This window comes from Vidua chalybeata, chromosome 1, assembly GCF_026979565.1.
Source record: "Vidua chalybeata isolate OUT-0048 chromosome 1, bVidCha1 merged haplotype, whole genome shotgun sequence".
Classification (NCBI taxonomy): Eukaryota; Metazoa; Chordata; class Aves; order Passeriformes; family Viduidae; genus Vidua; species Vidua chalybeata.
In genome coordinates this window covers 42,126,187-42,141,548 of record NC_071530.1, presented here as the reverse complement: position 1 = coordinate 42,141,548, position 15,362 = coordinate 42,126,187, and the positions used below count along the sequence as shown (strand labels likewise).

At 37.0% G+C, this 15,362-nt stretch overlaps 1 protein-coding gene across 4 annotated transcripts in view; it reads right to left on the bottom strand.

Moving 5' to 3' along the window:
* Positions 1-15,362, bottom strand: part of ANO10 (anoctamin 10) — a 121,799-nt gene that overhangs the window by 104,131 nt on the left and 2,306 nt on the right. For 3 of the 4 annotated variants that reach the window (XR_008434096.1, XR_008434100.1, XM_053959801.1), the window contains exons 2-10: positions 14,555-14,668; positions 14,244-14,417; positions 13,027-13,209; positions 11,500-11,634; positions 9,936-10,055; positions 7,352-7,921; positions 4,913-4,968; positions 3,389-3,463; positions 2,262-2,444 (exon numbers count right to left, since the gene is read on the bottom strand). Coding sequence is in view for 1 of the 4 variants with exons in the window: in XM_053959801.1 (XP_053815776.1) it covers positions 2,262-2,444; positions 3,389-3,463; positions 4,913-4,968; positions 7,352-7,921; positions 9,936-10,055; positions 11,500-11,634; positions 13,027-13,209; positions 14,244-14,417; positions 14,555-14,612 (1,554 nt within the window). In the remaining 3 variants the exon portion in view is untranslated. The remainder of the gene's footprint in view (positions 1-2,261; positions 2,445-3,388; positions 3,464-4,912; positions 4,969-7,351; positions 7,922-9,935; positions 10,056-11,499; positions 11,635-13,026; positions 13,210-14,243; positions 14,418-14,554; positions 14,669-15,362) is intronic. The other variant, XR_008434099.1, reaches the window with a different exon arrangement.

Sequence of the window (15,362 nt, the reverse complement as noted above, 5' to 3'; positions counted from 1 at the left end):
ATGGGGTACTCATTAATTGCATTTCTCACTTGAGCTCGTTTTGAAGTTCCACAGTATAGTTCAGTCTCACAAGCCAATCTGCAGGCCAGACCATGAACAGCTACCTAACTTGTAAAGTCATTAAGATTTTTTCCTCAGAAACATTTTGTACAAAATCTGTATTTCACTTAGGTCTTCTTTAGAGCCATTTGCAGGAACATCCACTGGAATGGCAGCCACACACCTGCTACTGCTATAATTTTCTCAGACAATCTCTGCAGACAGAAAGAGAGCTTTCCTTTGTGCTCCTCCTTCTGGTAACTGCAAAGTATTCCCACTGCTTCCTTATGCTTCTTATTTCCTTGCCCAATACCTATTGGCTTTTAGAATAGCAGAGTATGAAGTAAGTAAGTATTTCTTTTTCTCCTACTCAATTTATGAAACTTTGTGTTAGGAAAACAGGAGTCTGAGACGATGTTAAAGAAATTTGTAACTGTGCCATCGGCAGCCACAACATCAGCTACAGCATCAACGAAACAAAAACAAGGAATAAGTTAAGGGAAAAAATTAACTAGAGGAGTGAAGCATAAATTAGAAAAATAATAATTAAAAAATTATTGCAGGATGTTTTTACATCTTAAACAGGGCTGGATATTTGAAAAGTAAGTGAGAATGAGGACAAAAAGTATAGAGAATTAAATGCTGAAGAGTATACAAAAGAAGGAATCAAAACCAAAGAGCCTGAAACACAGAATTCTGTCAAGACTCCTCAGCTACTAAACAGTCAAATGCTTCCCCCTTGTGACAGTTTTAATTTTAGAAATATTCTTGCCTGCTGACAGCTCACTGCTTGCAAACAAATCAGCGGTCTAATATCGTTTATTCACAAGCACAGTAAAACAATAATCTTTAGATTGAATATAAAGGCTTTGAGTACACAGCATTTAGAACTGAGACTGAGGCTAGCAGTGGACATATCCAAGGCAAAGGCCTAACTCTCTACAATTGACCTCTTGGGTACCCGTAAAAAACTATTCAGGGTACAACAGTACAACAGGTGCAGCTTCATTTGATCCAGCTCTGCAGAAGAAGCACTGGGCAATGTGACTCAGAGTCACCACACTGGTTTTGTATGTGACAGCTGAGAATCAGGAGTCAGCTCAGGTCTAAGAGGCAGAGCTTATTTGGTCAGGCCTGATGCTGACACACAGCTCTGGGAGCTGTGCTGGCCTATGTGCAGGTGCAGTGCTGGACTGAGCTGATTTACCAGCTCACACATTAACACAGGGACTTCTATTGTGTTCTGCACTGCCAGACAGGCTAATTCTATCTCCCTCCAACCTTCACACAGGAACACATTTGTACAGTTTTTAAATTGCAAAGGTGATAGTTCTTTCTCCTTTTCCCATTTCATGGCACTTAATGCAGGAAGAATCTGATATGGTGTTATTACCAAATTTCAATATACCTTTATTACCAAATTTCAATTTCATGTACCTTTTACATGCAAGGTACACTATCTACATGTACTTCTTATTCTGTAAAAGCAAAAATCATACAGTATTAAGACTCTTGTGACTGTGCTGGTAGCATCTGATCAAGTTGTCAGCCAGTCTGTGAGGCCTTAAATACACACCAACATCCACTGTGTAAATTCCTTTAGAATTTTAAGTAATGAATTGCATGGAATCTGCTAAATACAATTAAAAATTATACTGGGTAGGAGGTGGTCAAGAACAGAACCAAGAAGACAGTGAATACCAAAGCCATGGTTTCGAGAGGCAAGAGTATCCAGCAGGAATATTGTTTTGAAGAGTTAGTTTCTTCTGTCCTCCATTTCTGGCCCCATCGAGATTTAAGTGCTCTCTCTCAGGTTCTAGTTTAACTGACCATTTAAACTAGTACCACTGCAAAATCAAACCAAAACAGAAATAATATCCCTCTTCCCTGTGTCAGCCTACTCATCCTGGTAGTCTTTGGGTTACCCTTGGGGATTAAGGGCATATTACACAAATACTTCTTTCCAGTGATATGGGGTTAGGTAGCTCCAGATAGAGCTGTTCATTCCTTCCCCTTCATTCTCGTGTTACTAGGATCCTGCACTGTATCCACTTCTTGATCCAGGATAACACACAGCTGCATAAACAGCTACCAGCAAAGCTGATGAAGCTAGAAATAAGCTGCCATGCCAGAAAGCCAAAAATATTCTTGTTTGCCTTGGCTGATGCCTCTGTCAACTACAGCCCAGAAAAGTTTTAACTCTTTTAAGTACCACAACATACCAAATAGGTTCCCATTTCTTTCTCCATGTTGACCTGTTCAGCTAATGACAGGTCCATATCAGATTTCTTGGAGCACATGCGTTTCTTCATCCTCCTGTTGTATCTCTTCTGGAGCCAGTAAGGAAGCAAGGATTCTGCAAATTGGTTGAGGATCTGCGAAGTTATCAGCAAAGTGGCCAAGCTCTTAAGTTAAAAAAAAAAAAAATAAATAATTCAACTGTGATGAACCTATGATCATTTGCAATTCTGTGACCTCTTAAGTTACTATACTACGAAAAAAAGGCCAGCCTAACAAACCTAGGAATAGCATATGAAAAGTGTAGATGATCTAGTTCCCATCCTTTGCTGTGTGCTGAAAAGGACTAATTAGGAGTTAGCAGTCTAAATATTTTGGGTATCTGGTTGTATCTTGAAAACAGTACACCAAGTACAATGAAGGGTAATGCATATTTAATATATGCCAATGACACTCACAGAACTAAAGACAGAATTTTTTCTATGTCTTTCATTTCTTGATTGTACCTGAAAGTAGAGAAAATGGCACAAATGTTATGTCTGGAATAGGAATGTAAAGTATTTTGTTAGAGATCACTTCAGAGTAACAGAGGTCTTGAGCTGAAGTTCTTGTTGTACTGCTCATTATGTTTAGAGCAAAATATTTTCCTCATACCAAATTTTAATGCATTTGAGTGTGAAAGTTGATTTAAAATACCACCTACAAATTATTTTTGCTTTTATTTATTCTCAGATCCTCACTGTAGTCAAACTTAATCACGACCCTATCCTCAAGAGTGTCTCATTAAGAACACTACAGAGAAGAACAACTTCTAACATGAAAGGAAATAGAGAGGAAATGAAAATTTCCCAGTCTCATCTGTGTGACAAAATAATCAAATTTATTTGAAAACAGTTCCTCATTTATACAGAGAGAAAGAATTACTCTATTCTGCTATGATTCTGCAATAATGTTAGGGGAACTGAAACATGGAAGCTGGATTTCTAAGAAAATATAGGTGAAATATATTAATTTCCATGTATATGTTTTAAAATAACCACTGAAGTCTGTTTTTATCAATCCTTTATTTTCCTAGATTCACCAACATTCTTAAGATGTTCTTGGCACTCACCTGCCTCAAAAGCTTCATATCAAACAACACAAAGGCAATGTAGAAGAGAGATGCAAAACAATTTAAGAAGTTGAACTGCAAATAAAAATATTTGGTTTTAGTACTCGAGCAAAAGTTCAGATGCAGAATATCATCTAACTTAACAGCTGCCTTGACTAAATGGCTTCCATGAAGATGTAAACTGCCCATCAAAATTTTCTTTACCATTCTTAAACAATTAGATCAGAAGAAACACATTTTCAATATTGGTCTTACTCAGTTTTTCACTTAACAAGCTTAATGCTTACCTAAAGCAAAGTGTACAAAGAGAGCTACAACTGAATTACGAAATGTGGACATTAAAAACACATCACCTTCTACTTAACTTTAATTTTTTGGCAATTTCTCCAGATAACATTAGAAAAGGGATATACTGATCTCTATTTAGAGCAGTGACTTTTTAAAAAAGAGATACTTTGTCAAAATACACGTGTTGGGTGATATGTCTCTCAATCTCTAAAATGTTCCTTTATATATGTTAGCCACAGTTCATGTTTAATCACTTCAAAAGGTTTTATGGCCAAGAGAAATATTCCCTACTTCTAAAATGAGACCTAATCACAGTAATCAAATTCTGAAGTTTCCTACTTGCTGTAAGTGCTGCAGCTCCTGTTTTAGAACTTTTGGCCAATACAGATAATATTGGGAGTGCAGAGAGCCATTCACAGACTGAGAATGAAAACTGGGGGAAACTTACACTTAACAGTTCATAACTTTTTAATCATTTTGTATAAATACCCTATGGGTAAAAAAAAAAATGTTTTTAAGTCTTATGAGAAAGGCTACAGGAGGAGACAAAGCTGTAAGTGATAGCTACAAGAGTTTTAGATCCAGAGGTTACCAGTAACAGATGGGTAACACTGAGATTTAACACAAAAAAAGCCCCAAAACAAAACAAACAAACCCCAAATAAACACACACACACACACATACGAAAACATGGTGAAGGAAATAAAGAAGGAACTCTAAGGAAACTGAGGAAATAAAAAAGGAAGAAACTTCTTTCCTTTTCAAAAAGGAATCAAGAAGATTGGATAAATGAAATAGATCCGTGTATGCTATGAACTACACAGGAGTAGACTGACGAACAGGCATTTTCAGGTTCCTCAGACAGGTTGTCTGAATGTTAATATACGTGTAAGTTAGTACACAAACTTTTCAAAATATGTTTTACCATAAAATCGTGCAAAAAATAGTTCTCAGTTGAAGACAGGACCACACCAATTAGAAGAAACTTATATATTATTCATGAATGAACAATTCAATGCAAATAAAAAGCCAACTCCCCACTATAAAAGAGGCATCTAAAATAGTCTAGCAGTTACTGCAACCATAACAGAAATTTTCTTTACTCTGATATTTGTGCTACTCTTTGGCCTTGAGCAAAACTGCAGGTCACTGTGGTAATGCTAGGAAGGCACTAATAAAATACAGCACAAGCTGTCTTTTTAATAATCCTAAACGGCGCTTATATGACATACTCACCACTAAAACCTTCAGAATTAAATGATTCTGATATGAAGATTCCAGCCTGTGATTTTCTAAAATACCAACAAAAATATTAATTAGTAAACAGCGGAAGCTCCTACCATGTACTACACATTGCTATCCAAAGAGTGAACAGACACTTTTAGTCCACATGAAAATTACTTATCTAATAGTTTATATTATTCCAACACTTCATGGTAGAAATAATTTACTCTATACCAATCCCTCACTTAATCAATGAAGCTAATCTAATCCACAGTATTAATCACCCATATTTTTGACTACAACTCCAGTATTTTTCTATCACAAAAGTTTCTTCATTTATCTATTTCTTACACTGAAGAGCTATTTTATAAAAGAAAAAACATCCATCGCTCTTAAGACTTAACAAAATGTGTCTAGTTATTGATTGCTCTTTGGCTGAAAACTAATGGGAATATATCATGAAAAGTAAAAATATCAAATTTGATTCAAAACCAGTAAATGCTCACAGAAATATTCCCACCTCTCTCCAAGAAATTTAGATAAGACCCTACACTCTGAAGCAAGACTAGAGTATGTGAAGTTGAACAGATGCATTACTCATTCTAAATTGAGATTTTCAGTTCATTGAAGATAAACTGTCAGAACCTGATGTATCAGGAAATCCCCTCTCAGGGGAATCAGGAACCTGATTTACTAGAGAGGAAAAAGGGAAGTGGATATGAGATTTTCAATTCCTTTCTGCTATTTGTTACATTGTACCTTTAAAGCCCTGAGTAAGCAGTAACTGGGAAGGCAGCACACCAGCATGTGTTGTGTCAACAAGGCTGAAAAGAGACACCATCACCTACGGACCTTGCTCAGGACAAAACAGCAGAGCTCTGCTCCGACAGGAGCACTAAGTTAGGGCTGACACGTGAAAATGCACTCAAGTGACTGCAATTTTTACTTTTAGCCTTCACTACACAATCAGCTTTCATGATAAATGGGTGCAAAAGGGGTGCTTAAAATACCCCAGATTGTTTCCCATGCTTTGTCACTTTAGCTGTTGAAGTCAGATATTATCTGAAAATATGCCAGGTGGGAGAGAAGATAGGACAGCCAGATGAGCTTTTCAGCCTATTCAGAGCATGGCAGCAGAAACATATTGGATAGCACAGAAAAGGCACAAGCTGTCAGTGTAGCAGGTTACATAAATACTGCCTCTGCTGAATATGAAACATCAGCTTAAATCCAAAAAAGTCTGGATTAAAAAACCCCTTGAGTTGCCTGTTAAAGACCTTTTAGTCTATCAGATCAACATAACTGGGTACTTCACAGAAATGCCTTTTTTGCAGTATAATAAAAACAATTAAACAAAACAGCCAACTGAGCCCTTGACATGAATTTTTAAATCATTATTTAAACAAAAGCCTTGAACAGTTATAAACAAAGAAATTGCTTGCTTTTACTATCATGGATGTCAGGTTGAATTTGCTGAGCAAATCATTTTGGCAGGCATAACCAACCCCCACTTCAACACCTGTTTTTATTCTGTCTTCTGCATCAACCTCCCCTTTGCTTTATCTTCCTTCTCTTATTTTTCTGGGTCTCCAGCTTTAATAATCTGAATTCTGTCCTGCAAATCAATGCCATATGGAGCTACATGAAGCAGTTAATTCTCCATTAGCTTAACCTATTAACTTTGTCTGAAAGTGACTTCACATGTCTGTAGAAGTGCTAAAATTCAAAATAAACACCAGCATTTCACTGTCCTTATGTTAGGTTGCAAAACACAAGGCCCAATCTGTTAAATAAATCACACACATGAGAGGAAAAAAAGGTAATCTATTAACATTCCTCCTCTTCTGAGGGTGCCCAGAGAAACACATTTTGATTGGGATGTGGAATCCTAGTCTTTATTATATATGTACCATACATAAACACTCATGTGCCCTTTAGAGTGGGCTTAGATTTGGTCCCACTATCTCAGTGCCTCTGCCCTCTGCACTGATGTACAGTAGACGAAAGCATAGTAAGCAAACCCAGGTTGTGGGTGCAACTTGCCAGGACAATCCTTCCTGCCATCCATGCACCTCTGAGCTCTTATCCCCATGCTCTCCCCCCACCCCTTTTACCAGCACTGTGGCTGACACAGCCAGACAAAGAGCTAAATCAGGGAGGGGGAACTTCTGCACCAAAGGCAGAGAGAGGCTGAGGAGCAAGGCAGGATCCCTCCTTCTGATGGCATGTCAGACTCAGACCAAATTAAACCAAATATGAAACTGCCATCTCAGAACACTCAACATATAAGAAGTTAAAAGGGCCATTTCTTTTACCCCACAGCAAGAACCTACTTTGGGAAATCTCTTTAGCATTCTGTTGAACAAGAGCTCACAGTAATGTATTCTACAAAGAAACAAATTCTAAGTATGTGGGATTCTAACTTGAAAGAAGAATGAACAACTTTCTTACCCCACGATGTTAAGAATTCAGCAGCATACCGATAGATACGGTTCATAATTTCAATCACAACAGCATAGATGATACTGGGCACGTACAGCATCAAACTGCTGAAGTTAGACTCGTTCTCTTTGTGATAATCCAGAGCCCACTGCTCCAAGTCGAAGTAAATCATCATCACGTACAGTGAGAAGTAGAGGCAAAGGCACACAAATGGTAAGGACACCAGGTAAATCCGTAACTGTCTCTTAAAACTTGAGTACACCGGCTCCTCCCTCCCAGTGACAGGATTGATCCCCAGCACGCCATGGAAGCCTGGTCTTGGCTCTTCAAACTGTCGTTTCATCAGCAGCGTGCCCCAGCGGTACGTCAGGATGGCGCAGATCCGCTTCCAGACCTCCAGTAAGACAGTGGACCACAGCAGATTGAATGTGGCAAACATCACGTATTTGTCGTAGTCTTCCCACGCAAACATGTAATAAGGGATCCCAATGACAGCCATTGGAATCAAAGCAAATGTGAAGTATTCTAAGAAGCCAAAGTAAAGAGCAATGGTTTCGCCAAAGTAGCAGCGTATGTCATCTGCAGAAAGAAATGAATCAGCTAAGACTAAACCTAACAGAGATGTCAGTACAATATCAAACTTGACCTTACATGAACTTACAACTTTTCATTGGCCAGAATTTTTTTTCTAAATAACACAATGAATAGAATTGTTTTTTCTTTCTTCCTTCACCCTTATTACAAAAAGTCAGATGGTTATCTGAATTATTTTTTTCAATGTTACATATATACCCACATAAACATACCATTCAAATGGCAAGGAAGTCAAACAGATATCCAGAGAAAGGAAAAAAAAAAACCAAAAAAACAAAAAAAAAAACCCAACCAAAGAGAAAACACTATCATTCTTGAAGACAGAATTCATCAATGAATGGCATGGAAGACATTTGATGTAACAAAAACCATTTTAACAGCAAGTGACACCCAGCTTCTGAAAATTCCCACTGGCATATGTACTCCTGGGAAACAAATTTGTTTCAGCTTGCTCAGAGACAAAAAGGGCTGGTTGTGCTTTGACAACCCTCAAGGAACTAAAGGAATAGATGGACAGATTTATCAAAATCTTAAATCTTAAACACATCAGATAAAAAGTACTCAGGTTGAGATACTCTCTTCAGCAGACAACTTGTATATGAAATACATACTTACTGTACTCACTAAATTGGTCTGCTCAGGTGCTACAGAGACCTAAAAAGTGCACTAGTAATGGGTACATTTCATGACAGATGTATTACCTCCAAGAAGACATATCACTTATCTTACTAATAAAAAACTTAGGATTATTATTCATATAATCTAGAAATTATTAGATACAGAAATGCCTACCAGTTTAGAATGCTGAAATCTCTTGTCTTTGCCTGACCAGATGATCAGATTGCTTGTATGCAACTGTTTTATATTTACCAGCTTAAAGAAACCGCCATAGAAGCATGACCTCTGAATTGATACTGTAAATGCACTGCCACAGTGCATTACCTCTGTAATAAACTGCCACAAAAAAAACCTCATAAGCAATACCAGAATATTCTTATGGCTTACAAAACACTACAACGGAAGTTTACAATTGTCACCCAGATAACAGTCTCTGAAAGCAAGAAGGAAAGGTAAACAGACAGAAGGATCAGCACTCTAACATCCCAGTAAATCAAAAATTCATTAACAAATACATTCAAGTGTAGGTCATTAGCATCATTTCGCACTCCAACATGAAAGATATCCCTAAATTACTACAATTTAACAGGCTCCTGGGATTTGCTTCAAAATTTTGTATGGATTCAGTGTCAGTCCAAAAAAAAAAAAAAACAACAAAAAAACAAAACAAAACAAAACAAAAAAACAACAACAACAAAAAAAAAAACTTTCTCACATAAACAAAAGACCAGCACACACCATAAGGCTCCTAACACAATACTCTGGAGGCAGGCATTATCGAGCCAGATCTTTAACATCCTGCAGCTCAGGAAAGAGCCTCAAACAACTGCAAGACCCAGAGACTTATAATTAGGCAAGCTCCCAAATGCTTCTATTCTTATTTTTAAATAAAGTTTACAGTTTTAGAGTTTAGAACTTAACTTTCCGCATTTCCAGACTAAAAATTATATTCATTGTAATATTATTCAGTGTCTAAAATATACTCAAGTGATGCTGGCATGCAACAACATACAGTCTTCATTCAGACACTGAATTTTAAAAAAACAGTTGTAAATACACTTTTGACACATCTACAACACAAAAAAGCTTTGGGAGTTCCAGACATGTGGGAGCTTGTCAAGAGTCAGTTTGAAAAAACAGTCTTGGCTTGGACCATTCCTGCTTTACTGATGGGTGGGGAGAATTTGTGATGTGCAGAATGCTGTTACATGGAAACTCACAGACTACAGACTCTGGCATCACCAATTCTGCAAGTCTAAAATCATTTCAGCAGGTCACACAGGAAACACTAAAAGAGGAAACACTTGTCCAAATGGTAAAGAGCAGTGGTCTAATTTCACAACTCCACTGCATGACCACAATGCAAAGGCTGTTGACATACCTAAAGGCTGATAACCAACTTTCACTCGGCCATACCAGCTGTGACAAAGCTTTTTCAACTCTTCTCTGTCATGCAGAGGGAAAATTTGAACAAGAATACCACTGGTCAATAATCTTCTCACTAGAAGAGAAAAGAAAAAACAGATACCTAGCACTCCTTCAAAGGACAGTGAAGTTGATGTAAGTAAACAGGTTGTGTTGTGTACTTAGCAAGCCTAAAGTTCCTTTGAAACAGATCTAGCACTCAAATCCTAAAAAAAATTGTCTCATGTTAACTAAAAAATTATAGACAGTATATTTGCAATAAAAGCAGCTTCAATAGCAAAAAGTGCTACAGGTCAGGACTGAAATGTCTCATGTAGCTTTGCAGGGATAGTCACAAAGCCATCATTGTACTAATTTTGGGAAAGATACAAAAAACCCTTTGAATTACCAGTTTACACTAATTCATAAATTGCATCACATCTTCATTGCAAACAAACTACATATTCCAAAATTTGTATTTAGCTTAGTTATGAAAAGCAATACTACATATGTGGATAAACAATGAACAAACTGCTCTGAAGTTACAACCATAGAGAAAATAAAATATATTAAAAAACAGGAAGGCAATGAAGTGTGACAGTGTTTTACTATTTTCCATCATCATCTGCTTCACACAACTAGAAAAATACCTTATCTATATTAAAAAATTACCAATGTAAACTATCTGACATCTACATTTATTTACGTTTCTTGAACACAGATCTCCTTCTCTGATGATCAACACTAAAGAATAAAGATTCTGTTAATAAAAGGACATACAATTATTAAGATATAGTCTCCTAAGAATCTGTAGCATCTCTGTCAACAAACTATTTTCAGCTACCATAAAGATAGCACCAGGTCTCATTGCTTCTTTCTTCCATGAAAAGGAAAAGCTCTTGAAGCAATGAGGAAGACCAGTGAAACCAAATAAATAAAACTTCCTTCCTATTATGAAATTTATAACTCGGGAGCACTGGTACCCATTCCAGTATTTTTATACAGAGAGAATCCAAGTATATAATCATGTAACTTAAATAAAAAATACTTTTGGTACTAATTAAAAATAATGGCTAACACCAACATGTGCAAAAGCTACCCAGCTGAAGAGAACATAAGGCCAGAGCCTCAGCCTCACAGAACAACTCAGGATGGACGGCCCTCTGGGATTGGCCCTCTGGGAATAACCCGGTCCACCTTCCTGCTCAAGGTAGGTGTGGCTTAAATAGGGCTTGCCTAGCAAGAATTTACAAGTCTCCCAGGACAGTTATCAACAGTCTCTAAATCCCTGATCAAATGTTTGATTACACTGTTGAGAAAAATACTTTCTTGATACCTATTCAGAGTTTCTCTTGTTGTATTGTGCATCCATTGCCTTTTGTCCTATTACCGAAGCACTGAAAAAACAAATTTGGTTAAAAATAGTGGGACTTGAACATCTGAAGAATTTCTCTTCTTTATAGGAAAATTAATTTTTTTTCACCATGAACACTATCCTGCCTCAACTCAGTGAGTTAAAGGCAACAAACTACATTACTTACCAATTGATTTTCCTGGGTACAGTTTTGCCTGAGGATATCCAGGGATCATTTTTTCATCTTTGGCTCTCAAATTTTCAAGTTCATGTTTGATGATGTACTGACATTCTGCCATTGTAAGGAAATTGTGATTGTCATCTAAATAAAAAGGAAGGTTGTATGAAATGGTGCAGCACACAACCCTGGCAGCAAACAACTACAAAAAATTACCAGAATCGGGGAAAAAAAAAATTACAGCAGCAAACCTATGTCAACTCATCAATTTATCACCATGGAAACAAGAGTTAGATTTTCTTGACATAAAAACAAATTTTCCCCCCTTAAGAATGAGAAACTATAGGGATTGCCCTAAATACACTAAGGAAAAATCTAAAATATCAACAAAACTCTAATACAAAGAATAACAGTATATTATAGTTTAACTGGGCAACCGGAAATACTACCAAGACAACACAGACTGCAGGGCTTCTTTTCTAGGTGACAATTTCTCTGATTGCACCTGGACAAAACTAAAATTACATTTGTGCTTTTAAAAAGAAGAAATACCAGGAGATACAGCCAATAATATATTTACAGCAGTTGGAAATCCATCTAATCCCAGAGATTCTGTTAGCAGTGGAATTTGTGACAGATTTGCATTAATAATGTAAAGGCATGAAAGAAATGGAAGTGGCACTTTTGCAACTGACAACTCTTTTGAAGGCTTCCTAATTTCAGGAAAGCAAGGTCACAAAACTGAAGGCACTGCAACAGTTATTGCACAGCAGTGGTGTTGAGCAAAACTGCCACTGAACAACGAAACTTAAAAATTGTTTCAGACAGACCCAAGAACCTTTATATTGAAAATGTGGTGAAAGGCATCACTCAAACAGGCACATTAAAAGCATTAGCAATACTAATCTGTAGAGTAAAAAAATGAGCTCTACTACTGTAGGGGTGTTAAATACCTTATAAGCAGCACATTTAAACGGAAATGTTTCTGTGTTGGCACCCCAACAAAATGAAAGAGGAAAAGGAATGATTCCACTAATCAGGCCCAAATCCCACTGAATGTGTCAGTAGTATTAATTATTGTTTGTCTGATGTGCACATGTAACTGAGAAAAAAATGTTTCTATTTTTTCCAGCTTATTTTAAGATCATAAGCCTCAAAACTGGCTCACAGAAATTAAATTCCTACATTAATTCATAACATGGACTGATAATCATAAAATCATGTTTATCAGCTATTCTTCTTGTCTTATTTTCCCAGAAAATCTTTCATACAAGTAAGAGACTATTTGGAGCATAGAAAAGCATGAAGGAAAAGACAAGCAAAAAATTAAAGCCATGTGAAAGAAACCAAAATTCATTATATGACTTGAATTTCCATAGTTAAAAACAAGTATTTTTTTTTCATGGCTTGGTCTTCCACTTGCTCTTCACAGTTACCATTCCAAGGAATAGGAAGACTGTAAAAGATTTAGCAGTGTAATTGCTTATAATCTTTTGTCACCACTTTTCAATGACAAAGATTCCTACAATCGCTTACCTGCAAAATGTTTGAAAGTCTTTCTACTGCTGTATGTAAAAGTTCTCATTGAGTTATCACTGCATTCCTTCACCAAACCTACAGTTTCAGCTCCCAGCAACAGCCTTAAGTGGGAAGCTCCAACTAGATAAATATTTTCAACTCCATTTTCCGTAACCAGTGGTTTAATCAGTAGCTGTGCACCTTTAAAGTAAAGAGGGGTAAAATAAGCAAGAAAACACATTAAATTATGTCTAAAAGCCCTAGCATTTTAGCATCCAATGTATTGGCCCTAGCTAACAGGACTGCTGAAAATGTCTCTTCTTAAGGGCACAAAGAGCTAAGGTTTCAACAGTACTTGACATAAGTTATTCAGAATCTTGAAGTGAAGGGTCACCCCCTGATTTAGCCCTGTTTCTGCTGAAGCACTCTCAACAATAAACTGGAACAATGGGATCTATCTGTTTGGATCTATTCCCCTAAGGTTCACACCATAAAGGCAAGAAGTGCTTCTGCAAATGGTCCCAGTGATTTTAAGGAGACTAGATTTTTTAAACAGAAGCATCCCTAACTTAGCTAAAGGAGGCTTGACAGCAATTTTGTATTCACAAATCCATCAGCCACAGAAATATTACTGACCATAAGCGATAAGCTAAAACAGCCACAAATAATGACTTAAAAAAAGTTTTTAAAAAAAAGTCAAAGGAATTACAAATAAATTAGCCTAACTTCAACTCCCAGAGGCATACCAAAACAAGTAATGAAATATTGAATTTTTAAGACGCTTCATGCTAACAAAAAGTATAAATAAAAACCAACAGGAAGTTACCAAGATTAAATTGCTTTCTGCTAACTTAATTTTGTTCTACAACGTAGTACAAAGTCTTATGGACAGGATGTGAAGCATCTTCATTTAGGCAAGGCTTACTATGTTTCTGTAAGCAACAGGAGAAACATGTCTAGACAACTGCTATAAAAACTGAAATCAAAACTACATTGAACCATAGGTTATCAGGGCTTCAGTGCAAAAAATGGAAGAATTCTAGGAGTTTAATTGGCATTTGACCTTAAGCCAATGTTTTCATTAATAACAGGGTTAAGTGGGTTCAAAAAACACAAAACGAGATTGGCAAGCAATCATTATACCACAAATTTCCTGAAAACTAATTCTATGTCTTCATACTATGGTGACAGCCAATTTGATTTCAAAGTGCTACAGAAAATCACACTGTACTCACCTCCATTTGCCTTTTTGTCCACTATTCGTTTAGTGAACCACTCTATGGTTTCTTCTTTGGTGCCCTTTGCAAGTTCAATTACTACCAGGGGCCTGAAGTTAGACTCAACAGTGTCCAAGAAAGACCAGCTTTCCACCATCTCTTTCGCTTTTCCCGCCATCTTGTGAGAGCTTGCTAAGTACAAAATCAAAACAAAATGTAAGTGCTAAAAAAACACCTGGTACAAATCTAAAACAAACAAAACTTTACTGTAGTGAGTTACACAAGCCCGTGCTTATCAAAGGCATAGGTGTGAACTTTAATGCACTTACTACTACCAGGTTGAGTAACCTCTGCAGTTGTCAAGATGCTACTGATCTCCCATGGCATTTAAGTCCTACTCTCTAGGTAGGAAAACTGTTGTTGCTATGTAGAGCAAAGCAGTACTGAGAGGAAAACAAATAAATAAATTAAATCAGTAAGGTGAAACTATCCTCTAAAACAACAGCCTGCAACTTCTGACAGTGTATTTGTCAGGAAATGAAAACATTAACAGAAACTTAGTCAGGTATCTAAAAATCAATAAGCTTCTCGTGGTGTGAGTATGCAAACACATTATAAGGAAGAACCTTCTCAGTTAATCTTGTGAAGCTTTAACCATACCGAGGAAATTTACAACCATCTTGGGTGTGAGTAAGACCTATCATACTGACATGCAAATTACACTCAAAGCACTTTACTGACTTTCTGGAACCCATATACCAAATGTTCTGTGGCAAAGTCCAGCTGTAAAGCACTGACAGCACAACTTTATGTGTAAATGCTCCTAAATGATCTAAGCAGGCCTTGATAGACTCACAGACCCAGGCTGGAAAAGGCCTTCAAGATTGAGTCCAACCATTAATGCAGAACTTCCAAGTCCACCACTAAACAAGGTCTCCAAGAGCCACGTTTACAGAGCTTTTAAATACCTTCAGGGATGGTGACTCAACCATTTCCCTGGACAGCCTGTTTCAATGTCTGGCAACCCTTTCCATGATGAATTTTTTCACAGAATCGTAATGGCACAGCTTGAAGCCATTTTCTCTTGTTTTATCACTTGTTACTTGGCAGACCCCCACCTTGCAACAACCTCTTTTC